The following is a 14,942-nucleotide window of genomic DNA, read 5'->3' on the forward strand; positions in this document are numbered from 1 at the left end:
TGGGTGAAAAGGATGTCGTGAAGGCAAACGCAAATGTAAAAGGGAGAATTCTCGCCAGACTGTCAATTTATCAAATCGCGACCGTGTCCTCAGCATGAGCAGTATTGACCCACGTCAAAAAGTCATTTACGTAGAAAGACATGTGCAAGAAAGGGAAAAAAAGGGGCAGGGGTGGTGATGTGACCGTGGAGAAAGTGCGCGACTAGTCGTAAGGTGAGAAGAGATCTAACGCCGTCGGAAGAGGCAGAGGGAAGTCGTAACGCGGAGTCGTGAACAAGAGAGCTGGCGCTTAGAAGCAGTTGAGCGCGCTCTTCTTCTTCTTCTTGTTGGCCTGGTTCAGCGCAGCCATGCGTGCTTCGAGGTGCGCACGCTCGGCTTCAACCCTCATGCGCGCGTTGCGCTCTTCCTCGACTGCCTGGAGCGAGTAGCGGTTCTTGCTCTGCTCCTGTTTCATGACGTTAAGCTCCTCCTCGAGACCAGCGCACTTCTTCTTCCACGTCTCCATCTCGTTCTTGACCTTGGTGCTAGACGCCTCCAGGTCGGTAAGCGCCTCCTCCAGAGTTGCAGTAAGCTGCTTCTCGGCAAACAGGTGCTTCTCGATGGTTCGGATACGGGCCTCTTGGTCCTCGACAAGCTGCGCCTGAGCAATATCCTTGCTCTGGTGCCTTGACGCGGGTGGCGACGAGGGAATCGCATTGGGACCGCCAGGCGGCGGTGGCGATCCAGGGAGAGGGGGCAAGGGGATAGCCGGAGGCGGCGAAGGCAAGCTGGTATGGGAAGCAGACTTGCGCAGATTGGAAGAATCCTTGGAGTCGGAGCGTTGGAGGGCCGAGTGCGGATCCAAGGACTCGCGGTTAGAAACCCTCTTGGCGCCACCGAGCTGAGCCTGTACGCTACTGTTAACCTGAAGGGCACTGCAATCCGTAAACATGGGTTGAAACTTACCTCGAGATCGGCAATCTTCTTCCTGGACTCCTCAAGCTCCTTCTCCATGTCACTCTTGGCGGCAACAGCCTCCTCGAGCTGGAATTGGCGCTCGGTCTGAAGAGCAGACAGACGGTTGTTAGCCGCCTGGTGCTGATCGTAGTTGGAGTTGAGCTGATCCTCAAGCTCTTCCACGAGACGAGAGCTCTTCCTTTCCTTGTCGCTGATCTTCTCGAGTTCTTTGAGCGTCTCCTCGTTGATCAACTTCAGCTCGCCAACCTTGCTCTCCAGATCAGCAACGTGAGCCCGAGCCTTCTCCAGCTCCTCTCTGGCAGTAGCAAGCTCAGCGGTAGCAGCATCGTGCTTCTCGAGCAGCTCCTTCCGTTCCACAATGAGCCTCTCAATATGACTTTGCACATTGGAAGCATCGGTTTCCTCGTTGAGGGCTGCGGAAATGCTCTGGACAAGAGTGACCATGCCTTGGTGCGACCTCTCCAACTCGGCCTCATGCTCAGTCTGCAGCTTGGAAATTTGCTCCTGAAGGGCGGCAGCGGCTTCTTGGTGCTCAGCCAACTGCGTCTCAAGCTGGCTGTTAACCTGTGCTAGCTCCTGGGCATGAGTCTCGCGGAGGGTATCAAGACCCTGCTGGTGAAGCGCAACAGCAGCCTTGTGCTCCTCAAGCTGTCTCTCCAGGTTAGCGACCAAACCACGGTGAGTAGTCAATTCCTTCGCCGTAAGTTCCCTGTCACCAGTTTCCGACTCAACCTGGTGCAGAATCCTAGCATGAGACTCCTCGAGCTCTGCCAAGCGGTTGGCACTGGCTGCAGCAGCGGCCTTGTGGTCGTCAATCTCCTTCTTGAGGCTCTCAACATCCGCAGCCGCAGCGTCGGATTGGCCGATGCGCTCCTCTGCGATTCTCAAAGCCTCCTCGAGTTCCTTAATGGTGGCTTGAAGCTCATTCTCGGATGCACGCATCGAGGTAATGGTCGAATCATACTTGGTCTGCCACTGCACAACCTCCCGCTGCAGAACAGCGATCTGTTGAGTAGCCTCGTCCTGGGTAAGATCTTCTCTCGAAACCTTGGGGCTGAGACCAGGGCCAGGAGAATCAGGGAAATCTCCGGGAACATCGTGGCTGGGCTCAGCGGCGCCATCGCCAGAGCTGCTGATCCTGATCGAAGGAGAACGGGGAGCACCCAAAGCGGTCCTCAAACTCTCAATCTGTTCGAGAAGCTCCTGCTCGCGAGAAGCGTGGGACTCCTGCATCTGCTTGACTTGGGCCTCGGATTCCAAAAGCTGATCGCGCATCTGAGCAACCGCAGTGATGTCGAGAGGAGAGGACTTCAAACTGGACCTCTCACGGGTGAGGCCGGAGATGATGGTCATCTTTCCTTCCATTTCCTTGCGGACCTGGGCCATGTCGGTTTCAAGCGCGACAACGCGTTCCTTGGCAGAATGAAGATCCGTCATGATGGTATTCAAGTTCATCTCGAAAGTCTGGATCGCCTCCGGCTCGTTCTCCAGGTGATCCAAAGCAATGCTTCGCAGCGCAGTGAACGAACGGTTGGCGCGGTCTACGGCAACGATGTTCTGGCTGGACTTCCGGCGAATGACGTGGGCCGAGGGAGAGTCCGGACGAGCGAGCTGAACAGCCCTCTGAACCTCGTTCTTCAACTCGTCGACGTACTTGAGAGTTTCTTGGTGGTCCTTCTCTAGCTGCGCGTAGCGGTGGGACAACTCGGCCATGTTCTCTTCCTTCTCCTCGTGTAACTTCTTGAGCTTTGCCATCTCGTGGGCGAGAGCGTCGTCCTGAGGCACGACGCTGTCTTCTTCAGCAATTTCTGCCTCTGAACCCTTTTGAGCGGTCTCAGCATCAGAAGTTGCCGATGTATGAAAGGAGTCTCTCGGATTTGAGGACTCCCCAAGCAAGGACAATTCCGATGATAAGGTACGCGAGGATGAAGGTTGTCCATCCTCTTTGATCTCGTTGATCCCGTTCACCCCCGCGTGCGCTAAAAAAGAATCTGGTCCAGCAGAAGAAATAGAAGTACGTTTGTCCGTACGAGCCTCGTCAACAGCTTCCTGAAGCTCAGCCAAGGTGTTCAAAGCGGCCTGGTATTTTCTTTGAAGATCGTCAAAGTCATGAACAGTCGTCTCGTGTTCAACACGAAGGTCGAATAGTTCCTGCGTCACAGCCTCAAGCTTGTCGTTGACGAAGTTGGTTTGCTCAGGGCTCTGAGGTGTCTCGTCAGTCGAGGGGGGGACCTCGACCGTAGTGTTTTTGATGTCGTCAGAAGCCGTCGCGCTAGATGGCTCGGGTGACGGGCTACCGGAGCGCTCCACCTCGTGCTCAGCCTCCTCCTCGATGTCCTCGTTTCTCTTGCCCTTGGAATGGCCGTTGGTCAGAACTTGTTCGGCAGGCTTGTTCTCCTTGTTGATGTTGTCAAGCTCGTAGAGAAGGTTGTCAAGCTTGCCGATGCTGCGCTGACGCTCAATGACATGCTCCAGACGCTCAATCTCCCTTTGCATCAGCTCGTGGTCCTGCTCAGCTTCGGCGAGGCGCTCTTCCAAAGTGGAAATGTACTCCTCGCAGTTTTGCTCGTTCTCACGTGCCCGGTTGATCTCCTTGCGCAGATCTTGGATGATCGCCGTCTGCTTCTCCTCTCCAGAGGTGATGCCATCAACCTTGGACTCCAGGTCTTTGAGGTAGCTCTCATTGCTAGCCTCACGGTCCGCGTACTTCTGGATGCGCGTCTGCAGTTGTTGGTTGAGGCTCTCCATGTAAGCAATTTTGGTCTCCTTCTCGAGCAGGCTGCTCTCACTCGTAGAAAGCGAGGATCGCGTGGTCGACAGGGAAGCCTCAAGGCTTTGGATCGTCTTCTCGTACTCCATCACAACCTGCTGGACGGCCTCGGCAAATGAGTTCGAACGGTTGAGTCTCTCCATGGCGGTCTCTCCAAGAGCGTCAGAAAGGCCAGAAGCATCTGAAGCGTCAGCGTCACGGGCCTTTGTGAATTCAGAGATAAAGTTCGCGTGGCGCTGGCTCAATGCGTTGTAGTTTTCTTGGAGGTCCAGAAGCTGGTTTTGGAGTTCCATTTCGCGCTCGGCGGACCGCTCTGCTCTTTCCTTGGGCACGATTTCCTTGCGGCCAGTGCGTTCCGACAACCTTATCTGGTCACGCAAAAAGGAAACCTCTGCCCGCAGGCGCTCGATAATAGCCTTTGCGTCACCTTCATCGGCGCTCTGCTGGATTTGCGGTTTACTCTGGATGGCACGAGCACGCTGAGCGTACTGAACGGTATTGAGAGTCTCGCTCAAGTGGAACTCGGCAGGGTTCACACAGGCCACCATGTAGGTGATGGCATTGCCACCGAGAGAGTCTTGGAGCAGACGGGTGAGTTTCGAGTCTCTGTACGAGACGTGCGATCCTGAACGTTGCGAAAGCTGCGAGATGACCTTTCCTAAACTTGCCAGACCGGCGTTGATGGAAATACCTTCTCTCGCTCTCGCGCCTTCGGCTCCGGTGTTTTTCAACCTTTCACTACCTGCAAGATCGACGAAATGCAGCTTGCTATCCACTGTCACCATACTGTCTGAGCCAGACATTGCTTCTAGTGGCATCGATCTCCGCTTGTCTTGCACAGACATTTGCCCAGTGGCAGACCTGCTCTTCTTCTGCACGAGGTTCAAGCTGAAGACGGCGTGCGAGCGGGAAGATTGCGAGTTGACCGCGGTGGCGTCCGTTTGACGAATGGAGGAGCCAAAGTTCAAGGCATGGAGCAGGTCGTCGATGGAGTTAATGGTCATCTGTTGGAGGCCAGTAAGGATAATTCTGCCCTTAGGATCCTCCCGAATCGTGACCTGGGCTCTTTCATACTGGGGCACGTCGGCCGGGACCAAGAGATCACGGAGCTGCTCATTATAGATTTCCACGTAGGAGGCTTTCAGTTGCCAATTCTTTTCTGCAGGTTTCGCGCCAGGCAGACCAATGGTAGAGTACCGCGTGGGTGCCCGAAGCCCTGAACCACCGGCGGTGGGCGTGGAATGACCTGTTAAAACTTCGAATAGTAATCTTGCCGCGCGAGGAACAACACCTGGAAACCTCGTTAGTCATGGATACCCTGACTTTGCGCCGGAAGTCCAACATACCCATGGCGGCCGGGTCTGCCTGTTGTGCTGGGCCCGAAGTACCCATGGTGTACGACTTTCCAGCACCCGACTGGCCGTATGCCAGAATCGAGACATTGTAACCCTGCACAAAAGCATTTACACTCTCACTGAGGTACTCCCATACGCCAGCTTGGTCCACAGTCTCGCCAAAGACGCGATCGAAGACGAACAACTTCTTTCCTTGTTGTGAGTCGACAGCAATTGTCGTGTCAGTGCTGACCTGGCATGCGCTGTTGCGAAATCTTTGCGGGATGAGTTCATAGTTAGGATCGCCGGGCTTGAGCGGAGGGCGGACGCGAATGGCTGCGGGGCGCGTTGTGTTAGCAATTCGGACGCGGGTTGACGCGCCGGGATGGAGTGTACACACCAACTTTGACAGCGGTTTTGCTGTCCTCGTCCGAAGCCCTGCTGCCGGTGCCGGCGCGGCTGCTCATGCTCATTCGACTGCTCGAGCGATTTGGGCGCATCATGGCGCTCATGGGGCGCTGCATGCCGCTGGCGGGCGAGCCGGGCGGAGAGGTGATCTCCATGGTCCCGGGGGTGCCGTCGGCGGAGCGGTGGTGTGGTGTTGAGGGCAGGGCGCAGAAGTTGTTGTTCTTACGTGGGCCTGCCGAGGCGCCGAAGGCCAGGTTCAAGATCCGGAGCGCAGGGCGAGGGCGGTACTACTGGCGGCGAACATGCGCAGAAGGTCGGCGGCACGGCAGATGCGCGATCTGTGCGACGGATGCGGTGGTTCGCGGCGCGCTCAGCATGGACCGAAGGCGCGGGCTCGAGGATGTGTGTTGTCGTGGGCGATATTCGCAGACAGGTCCCGCGTGCGCTGGCGGCGACTGGCCGGGTGCTTTTGAATTTGGTGCCTGGGGTTGCGTCCCAGGGTCGGCTGGCCTTTCAGGGGGCTTTGGCAGGGCAGGGACCGTTGGCGTTAGGCCGGAAGATAGGAGAACCAAGGCGCGCTCGCTGTCCGTCGGCGCTGGCTGACGGCTCTACTCTGCAAAGGGAGGGACTGCAGGGGCGGCGTCGGGGCTGTGGTTTCAGACAGACCTGGCGATGTTCTCTGCCAGAGACGAGTTCTGCAGCGCAGAAGGCGCCTACGACGTAGCTGATGAAGCAAAGCACACGCGCGCGGGCGCAAAGCAGCTCGGCGCACGCTCTCTCGCTTTGGTGGTCCCTGTCCCGGAGGATGGGCTCCCGCAGCGGTCTTAGCATCTTTAGCGCAACCGCGCACGTTGGACGCTTTGCACGCATTTCTTTTCGCGTGGGCTGATTGCGTCTTTGCCCGCCGAAAATCCAGTGGTCCCCCGCCGCCGCCGGAAGGCTGCACTGCCTCGTGCTGCTGCTGCTGCTGCCACGGTTGGACATGCGCAGCGCGTCCGTGGGTCGGCATGGCTGCTGGCACACGTCGTCCCCCGCATAAGGCAGCAGGAACAGCCGCTAGCGATGCAGGAGCGGATGCGCGTCTAGGCAGGCACGCGCCGGCGCCTCCCTCTGCACGCTGTGTCAATCGCGCTTCTGCTCCCTCCGCTTCCGCCGTTTCTCCGCGCGCACATCTCCATCCAGTCGCGCCCCGTTTGATGCGCGCCGTCATTTCACGCTCCGGAGACGCGCTCCCAAAGGGCAAGGACTGGCGATTATTGCGGCTGCCCATCATCACCTCCGAGACCCCATTCGGGCCCGCGCAGAGTCATGTTGTCGAAGCGTCGCCCATTTTTGGAGATCACCGGTCTGAAACGTCGTCGCCGCGCCACCAGGAGGCCCCCGCCTGTCGCGAGCCCAGGGCGCTCGAGACGATCTGCGTGCTGGCGACAACTCCCACTGTCAGGGGTGCACTGCTCGCCAAATGTGCTCTCGTCATGTCCATCCCATGCCATCGCGATCTCCCCCTCCGCCTCGCGTGCGCCAGCGCCAGATCCAGCCGCACTACGCCATCTCTCTCGAGTCAGCCATGGCAATGTGTAGCGCCAGCCTGGAGCCCAGAGAAGCAGCAATGCCGGCAGCCAGACACGTCCGGAGGCACGACTAAATAAGCTTCTGCGGCTGGGCCCCGACAGGCGCTGCGACCACATCGTACATTTTGCCGACGCGGCGTCGACAGGCGAGTTTCTCATCTCCCGCTCATACAATAGCGTCGTCCCACCAGGCGTGCCGTCCAGCGCGCGCCCTCGGAATGTCTTCCGGACACAAGCTAGAGCACTGAACACGTCAAAAGTTTTGGGATATGACTTGTAACACCGGGATGCTTTACGCCGTGGCGTGTGAGCTGGCAGACGACGACGCTGAGCGTTGCGTAAGCCTTCGGCGCCCGACGTGTTCCAAACACTGAAGAATGATCTGCGAATGTGCAACGAGCCAAGGGCTTTACTTTTTTTTCTCGGACTTTTTAAGCAGACGTGCGCCACACGCAGGCTTTTCCCTGCGCCTCAACCGGGATGGTAAGTCCCGAGATGGCGCAATGCGTATGCTTTCAAGCATGAACGAGATCTGAAACCGTATGTTTGGACTGACGCACGCCTCGACTGACTTTTTAAGATTTGTCCTGCTCTAGATGGGCGATTCCCGTCTTCCATCGAACCATATTATTCCCGCAGTTTTGCGAAACATCCGGCTTACGGTCCATTCTGGAAGCCACCCACACCATTTTGTGGCGGACGTGCTTGTTAGCTGGACGCCGGCGACACTCTAGTTGCCGCTCGCATACCTTTCCGAAGCTACCGAGTAGAGCTCAAGCCTTCAATTCCCGCAAGGACCAGTAGTTTGGCCAGTAAGCAGCCGGACTGAAGTGTACATTTGGTAGCGCCGCATCTTCTGCGGACAGAAAGTCCCGCACTAGAAGATCGGGCTCCGCTTCCATGCTTCCCCGGAGAGTCTAATGTAAACGGCGGCTACTATCGTATGTCATCAGGGGTACTGCGAGCCGAACATCCGGTTCAACTTGACCCAGATACGTGGAGAATGTGTCTATGATCTGGCTTCTAGAAGAAACTAGGTTTCACTGTTTCAGATTACCTGCTACAGATCTGGAAGCTTGGAGGTGGAATGTTCCGTTTCACGCACTCATTGGACTGGGCCTCCTTGAGAGCATGTCTAGCGGTGAGTCAATAAGAGCAGCATTCCTTAGTTCCAGGTTCAGCAGTTGCTTTGATATTCCTTCTGCGATCGTCAAGCATGAAGGCCCTATCAGGTCCCCACTCAGGACCAAGTCTAGCGTATAGCTGCTGAGAAGATTACCAGCTCCTTCACATAATCAACATGTGTTGAACAAGCGCAGATCCGGATTTAGCGAAAAGTGGTCATGCAGATGATATGCTCTCTAGATTCTTCTTTTCGGCAACCAGCCATTAGATATCTCAGAATGATGATAAGGGAAGAAAACAGAGAAAGGTAATCATCCGAGACCAGGGCCACTCCATTTCAATTGCTCCCTCTTCTCAGCCGTGGAAATAAGCAAAGCAGTAAGAGGATACATTCGCATAACGCAGCATAGCATGCTGCCTCAAAAAGGAAAAGCGCCGTGTTTTTGCAATGCGAGCTCTCTCGACTCGACAAAACCCCTCAAAGCCCATTCGCCTTGAAACAGGCCCTCTCACGGGCCACCGCCAACGCCTATGCCCAGGTTTTCCGGCCTCCGTTCTACAACTGGGTCACCAGCGGCATCGAACCTGTGAGCACCCGCCATGCCCGTCAGTTCGCCCGCAGCCTCGAGCCCCTCCTTTTCCCTCGTCTTCTGCACTGGAACGATATCTCGCCAGTTGGGCTTGGGCTGCACGTCTAATGTCTTGCCGACCTTGATGTCTTCCCTCAACATCTCGCGGAAGACGGTTGCGCTGGCACTATCCTCGTTCAACAGGGGGTCGACACGCTCCATGCGGCCGAATTCAGCCTCCATGACGTTCTCAAGCGTCAGCTCCTTCGCCATCCACTCGTCTTTACGAGCCTTCTCCAGCGCATCGACCTCGGCCTTCAGCTCCTCGCCTTCCGCCGTGGCCCACTGTATCTGTCGGGTCAGCAGTCGCAGCAGATCCGGCGCTGACAAGCTCATCTCCTCCTTCGTGAATTGTATGTCATGCGGGAACTTGCGGGTGAGCGGACTGTGCGGGATGGTGGGGTCGAGGGGCCGGTAGATGACGTTGTTGTGCTCGTACTCGTTCTCGACGGGCGGTGGCGGCTGCTGTTGGCCCGCGCCTTGAGAGTGCGGTGATGCGGGCATCGGCGAGCCGGGCTTGTCGGTGCCATTGTTCTTGAAGACCAGCCGCAGCCGCTGATTCTTGTTCGACGGGTTAGAGGAGTGGTGCTTGGGAACAGGGTCCGAGGGCCGTAGCGCTTCCGTTTCGTGCACGGTACGCATATGCTTTGCCAAAGCGTCGGATCGCGTAAAAGCACGATCGCATTCTATGTTGGTCGTCAGCGACTAGTTTCACTATGGCATAGCCTGAGGCAATGGCTGAGGAAATGGCGAAGGTGGTAGCAGCAACTTACCTGGCAAAGTGCAGTAGAAGGGCTTTTCCCTGGTATGGCTGCGCATGTGGGCCCTCAGGGCGTAGCCACTGGCATGTGGAATGCCTTTGCGCGCGCAGTCTGTCCACTCGCACGAGTACTTCTTCTGGCGGGTGCCGATGTGATCATCGTGCAAGTGATCGACCAGCTTGTCCATGTTTCCTAGGTCGCCGGCCTCGCATCCTTCCCACTTGCAGACAGTGACTTGCTCTTGGCCGAAGCTCTCTTCCTCTTGCAGCCCGCCGCCGCCGCCGCCACTGTAGCCATGGTGCGGCGAGGCTGGCACGCTGCCGTCCGTGTCCTCGGAAATATAGATGTCGGCGTCGGCGTCAGGCTGCGGTGCTTCGGGAGTTGCGCCACGGAAGTTTGCGAGACCAGACGAGGGCCCGGCGCCGGTGCGCTGGCGCTTCGACGGGCGCGTGCTATCGTGGTCGGCGTCGTTGTACGTGTCGACGCTCAAGGAGCGGTCCTCAGTCTTGACCTCCTCCTGGAACTCGTCGGAGGACAGCTCTGAGAGGGGCGATCCAGGCGATTCCATGGTGGCGAGGGCGCGGGGTGGCCGTCGAGACGTGGGTTGATGATGATGACTACGGGAAAGGGACGGCGACGAGCGGCCATGGTGTTGAGCTGAGCTCGAGCTAGCTGGGCTTTGCCGCGCGCACCTGCCCAGCCGACCGCGCGCGTCGGGGGAGGGCCCTCAGACCTGGCTTGCCGTGGCCCGAGTGTCGTGCGCTCCATCTGCCAATGGGCGGCCACGATAAAAGCTGGTGCGGCGCGGAACAGCGCCCACTTCCGCACTTGCCCCGGCTTAAATTCTCGAGGCCACCGAACTCTGTCACGTCACTCCGCTTCCTCACCCGCACCTCGAAGCTGCACTAGGCTCATCCGCACCGGAACGAAGCACCCGCCGAGATTCAATGATTTGATCTTGTAACGGCTTGGGTCGCTTGTCGTCCCACGTCTATGCGATGCCTGCAGCGTTACGCTGAGAAGAGGAAGTTCGCTCCGAAAATCATGCAACAGTCTTTGAGTTCTAAATTCAACCGACGTGGTACAGCTCAGAAAAGGTTCGTTCTACATTCACTTCACTGCCCTCCCTCATAAACCCACGAGTGATGTCAAAAAGAATTCTGCAATCCTGATGGAGTCCTCCTTCGGGAGTGGTACCAAATGGTGATTAATTCTACACTTGATCTGACAATCGTTACACAAACACGTATACTCTACTGGCGATCCATTGGCAACTAGCTGACGCCGTTCTTGATTTAGGTAATCTACTATGAAACTCAACGACTGGCGCTTGTGAAGCACCTAACCGTTCAGGTGTGCTGCAGCCCAAGCCGGGTATCTCCCACCCTTGACCTCTATCCGCTGCAAGATCTCATCAATCTCAGCCAATTCTTCGTTAGACAAGGTGATCTCCTTGACATTTTCGTGGACACGAGAAGCCTTGGTAGCACCAGGAATGGGAATCACGGTCGGAAGGCCATTCTTGCCGCTCTGTTGCCTGACCCAAGCAAGACCGACTTGACCAAGAGTAACGCCCTTCTTCTTGGCAATCTTGTCGACTTCGTCTGCAAGCTTGATGTTCTCGTCAAAGACATCAGGCTGGAAGCGCGGTGCTATGCGGCGGAAGTCACCCTCGGGAAGATCTTCGATGCTGCGAATCTGGCCAGTCTGTCGATATTTTGTCAGCATCTTGAAATTCAAAGTTGTAGTGTGAAACGTACCAGGAATCCGCGGCCAAGCGGCGAGTAAGCGACGATAGGAATGTTCAGCTCGCCGCAGGTCTTAGCGATCTCATTGTGCAGAATGTCGGTGCAGTACAAGGAGAATTCGAGTTCGACGAAGGCAATCGGGTGAACCTTTGCGGCGCGTCTGATGGTTTGAGGACCGACTTCGGAAAGAGAAATACCTCCAAGCTTGCCAGCCTTGACGAACTCGGCAATGTACGAGATGGTATCCTCAATGGGAACGTTGGGGTCCACACGGGCACACTCAAACGTGTCCAAGAACTTCTTGCCGTCGAGGAGACGCAGGCACTCGTTGATGCTCCTGTGGACATTCTCGCGACTACCATCCGGCTCCAATTGACCGGGCTTGGCGCCGCCCTTGATCGAAATGACAACCTTGTCGGCGTCCTCGGGATACTTGGTGAAGTAGTCCCTCAGAAGGTGGAGAGAGTTGTGCTCAGGTGTGCCGTAGAACTCGCCGCCGTTCCAGAAGTTAGAACCACCCTCCAAGGCAGCCTTCATGGTCTTGAAAGATTCCTCGAATGGTTGCGGGTTCTGACGCCATGTCATGCCTGGACTTGTGTTAGTACAAGATGTACGCCAGCCATGTTGATCATGTTCGATTTACCCATCAAGCCGAAGCCGGTGCTTCCGACTTTCTTGCCAGCGATCTCGACCATCTTTTCGGTTGATGTCTGTGAGAGCTTTCGATGAGGTGAGTGAATGAATGCTGATGATATTTGTTGATGAGGAGAGCTTGTTGATGAAAAACAGACGTCTCGCGGCTGGAATGCGCTCTACTTGAATCCATCCGTGGGCAACATAACGCCATTGGTGCTCCGGCGTTAATAGGTGAACTTACATGTATTTCCGGGAACAGAATTGGCTATGTCCGTTAAAAGGATCGCGCTTATCTGATTCAGGACCTGGATCTGAGGATCTAGGAACAGTACTTGGCGTGCAGGAAGGGCGGCGGGAACTTTTGTGAGGGGGCTGCGCCCCCGCCAGCTTAACTCCGGTACAACCGCGGTTCGGCCTCATCTTAACTCCAGCGACAATGGGCCTGCTTGTTCGAGACATTGGTTACAAACCACCACCAAAGGTTGTCCCGATAAATTGTGGCTTAGCAGACTGCATGCGCCGCCTCGAGGTTTACGGCCCGGATATCGGAGCACAACCCATCCGGAGGGCTCTTCCAAGCTCCCATGAAGCCACAATATCATAGCCCGGTACCATCTGGATTTTCTAACCCCAGTTCTCCACCTCGCTGTATCATCGAACCAGATTTGACGGGGAGGAAATGCCACTATACTGGCTGACAATTGGCAGGGGAAATATGGCGTCAAAAGCAACCTTCTTGAATTCCTAAAAGAGATGATTGATTCCTCTTCAGCGCACTTCAGGAGCATTGCCTTCTGGCGCAAAATGGAAGTCAATCCTCTTTATATCTTATTAGAAGAAGTCTTGATGGAACAGGCTGAAAAAAAAGACTGTGACTGTCGACTAAAATGGCAAAACTGAACCCCGCTACATGCGGGTTAAGCTCAGAAAGACTCCTTGGGACCGTCTTTTTTGTCTTCCCCAGCTCGTTTTCGAACCTTCGACCTCTTTATTACCCACAGAGGACGGGCGGAAACTTGGGCTGCCCTACGTAAATCTTCAGGCTCTCATTTAACCAAGCACCACCTCTTCGAGCGTCACTAGCATACCGAAGTGGCTTAACTTACTGGCTTATATAGAGCACCTAGCAACAAAAGCTTTATTCCTCTAGAGACATCTACAAACAAAGAAGAACATTAATTACTGAAAACAAAGCTATGGAGGCAAGACACCATTCTAAAACCTATCTAGGACCAAATCTTAAGCATCAACCGACTTGCACTCCTCGAACGGTGGGTGGTTGAAGAATCTGACACCACCTTGCCGCGATTCCTCAATGGCCTCCTTCGCATACTCCTTCATCATGGCCTCGTACTTTCCAATAATCTCGGCCGACACCTGTCCTCCGTTTTCCACCAGCACCTTGGCCAAGTTCGCTGCGTCCCGGAACGCTGTGACTGCGCCCACACCTCCAGACGGCGACATAACATGCGCCGCATCTCCAAGTAGCGTCACCGGCTCCCTCAGTGGCTCCCAAGCCGCCATCTCCGGTCGCATGCTGAGGACACGCATCGCAGCCGTCTGGGTCGGATCCGCCAGTTCAAACAGCGCTCGCAGTTGTGGATTCCACTCCTTGGTGACATCCAAAGCCAGCTCCTTTGCTTCCTTGCTCGACATGCGTGCCAACACATCGTCCTCGACGCCGAAAACCTCATTCCTCGACACCAGCACCCAGTAGACGTAATCCTCCTCCGGGCATCCCTCGACCTCTCCCCTCTGCGGAAACCGGATCGGCTCGTACAGGCACGTCACCGGCGCGCCATCCGTCCTCCCCCTCTCTTCAACCAACCTCATCGCGTCCAACAGCCCTTCCGGCATCCTCCCCTCCACCTCCTCCGTCAGCGCCGTCTTCCCATAGACGATCCGGCCGCGCGTGTCCACAGGGCGCAGCACATCGCCCAAGAACTGCCTCCTAACACGACTGCGCGCCCCATCCGCGCCCACGAGCAGACACCCCTTCGCCGTCGACCCGTCCGCAAACCGCGCGATGACGACCTTCTTTCCTTCCTCTTCAACAACATCATACCCCTCAAACGCCTTCCCCCAGCGCACCCTCTCCCCAACCCTACCCTCCATCAACACCCGCCTCGCCGCCGCCCGATCCGGCGTGTACGGCCTGCGCCTCGTCGCCGCCTGCTGCATGCGCTTGACGTGCGCCGGCGTCGGCTTGTACTTTGCCCCCTCCTCCCCCTCCACTTCTCTCCCCGTCTTCGCATCTATCGCCGCGCCGCCCGGCCCCACCGCGCCGAGCAGCTTGACCTGCGCGCACGTCTGCTCGAAGCGCTGGAAGATGGCTGGAGGCAGTGTCGTCTCGAGCGCCGCGATGCCGTCGCCGGATATGCGGATGCGGTAGCCCTGCGGCCGCACGCTAGGCGCCGCGTCGCGCTCGTAGATGGCGAAGGGGATGGAGGCGGAGAGCAGGGCTTGGGCGAGGAGGAGGCCGCCCAGGCCGGAGCCGATTATTAGGATGGGGAGGGGGGTGGGGTTGTTGTTGGTTGTGGATGATGACATTGTTGGGGTTTGGTCGGTTTTGAGGGTGTGGTAGTTCGAGAGGTGGTGGGTTTGGTTGGTGGTAGCGAGATAGAGAGAAGTGATGGTATATGGGTAGTGACTTTGGTATGGTAAAACAAAAAGCTTAATTCTGCTAAGCTTTGACGATCGTAAAGAGGCTTGCTTGCTTATCTTTGTTGCTTGTCTTCTGTGATTCACTTTCACCACCAACAGCGGCGCGCAGCGCCCTTATATGCGCCTTCACATAGAGCGCGCCTTCACTTCCTTCGGACATGCCAAAACACCAGCTCTTCGCCCCCATAAACTGTTGCCTCCGACTCCCGTCTCCGTCTCCTCCGCGTGTGGCACGATAGGCCTTCGTGGTGGGATCCTGAACGAACGGAATCCCGGCTAGGCGCGAAGCTTGGGGGCCGAAGGATTTGGGTAGCGGACTAGCGCCACCGAGGGGCGAAA

General features: G+C 56.6%; 4 protein-coding genes across 4 annotated transcripts; all 4 read right to left on the reverse strand.

Annotated features, from left to right (window-relative positions):
* Nucleotides 1-289: 289 nt before the first annotated feature.
* LTHEOB_3084 (Kinesin family protein) lies at nucleotides 290-5,624 on the reverse strand (the record flags this gene model as incomplete). The annotated part of the gene is made up of 4 exons (XM_035511968.1): nucleotides 290-886; nucleotides 946-5,018; nucleotides 5,074-5,397; nucleotides 5,462-5,624. The coding sequence occupies 4 exons, from the start codon at nucleotides 5,622-5,624 to the stop codon at nucleotides 290-292; spliced, it is 5,157 nt and encodes a 1,718-aa protein (XP_035362977.1).
* Nucleotides 5,625-8,674: 3,050 nt separating this feature from the next.
* Nucleotides 8,675-10,123, reverse strand: LTHEOB_3085 (C2H2 domain containing protein; the record flags this gene model as incomplete). The annotated part of the gene is made up of 2 exons (XM_035511969.1): nucleotides 8,675-9,480; nucleotides 9,568-10,123. 2 exons carry the CDS (start codon nucleotides 10,121-10,123, stop codon nucleotides 8,675-8,677), a joined length of 1,362 nt encoding a protein of 453 aa, XP_035362978.1.
* Nucleotides 10,124-10,896: 773 nt separating this feature from the next.
* On the reverse strand, nucleotides 10,897-11,998 carry LTHEOB_3086 (Aldo keto reductase; the record flags this gene model as incomplete). The annotated part of the gene is made up of 3 exons (XM_035511970.1): nucleotides 10,897-11,262; nucleotides 11,316-11,890; nucleotides 11,947-11,998. 3 exons carry the CDS (start codon nucleotides 11,996-11,998, stop codon nucleotides 10,897-10,899), a joined length of 993 nt encoding a protein of 330 aa, XP_035362979.1.
* Nucleotides 11,999-13,178: 1,180 nt separating this feature from the next.
* LTHEOB_3087 (Cercosporin toxin biosynthesis protein) lies at nucleotides 13,179-14,489 on the reverse strand (the record flags this gene model as incomplete). The annotated part of the gene is made up of 1 exon (XM_035511971.1): nucleotides 13,179-14,489. One exon carries the CDS (start codon nucleotides 14,487-14,489, stop codon nucleotides 13,179-13,181), a length of 1,311 nt encoding a protein of 436 aa, XP_035362980.1.
* Nucleotides 14,490-14,942: the final 453 nt, after the last annotated feature.

Source organism: Lasiodiplodia theobromae (genome assembly GCF_012971845.1).
Source record: "Lasiodiplodia theobromae strain AM2As chromosome Unknown scaffold_8, whole genome shotgun sequence".
Classification (NCBI taxonomy): Eukaryota; Fungi; Ascomycota; class Dothideomycetes; order Botryosphaeriales; family Botryosphaeriaceae; genus Lasiodiplodia; species Lasiodiplodia theobromae.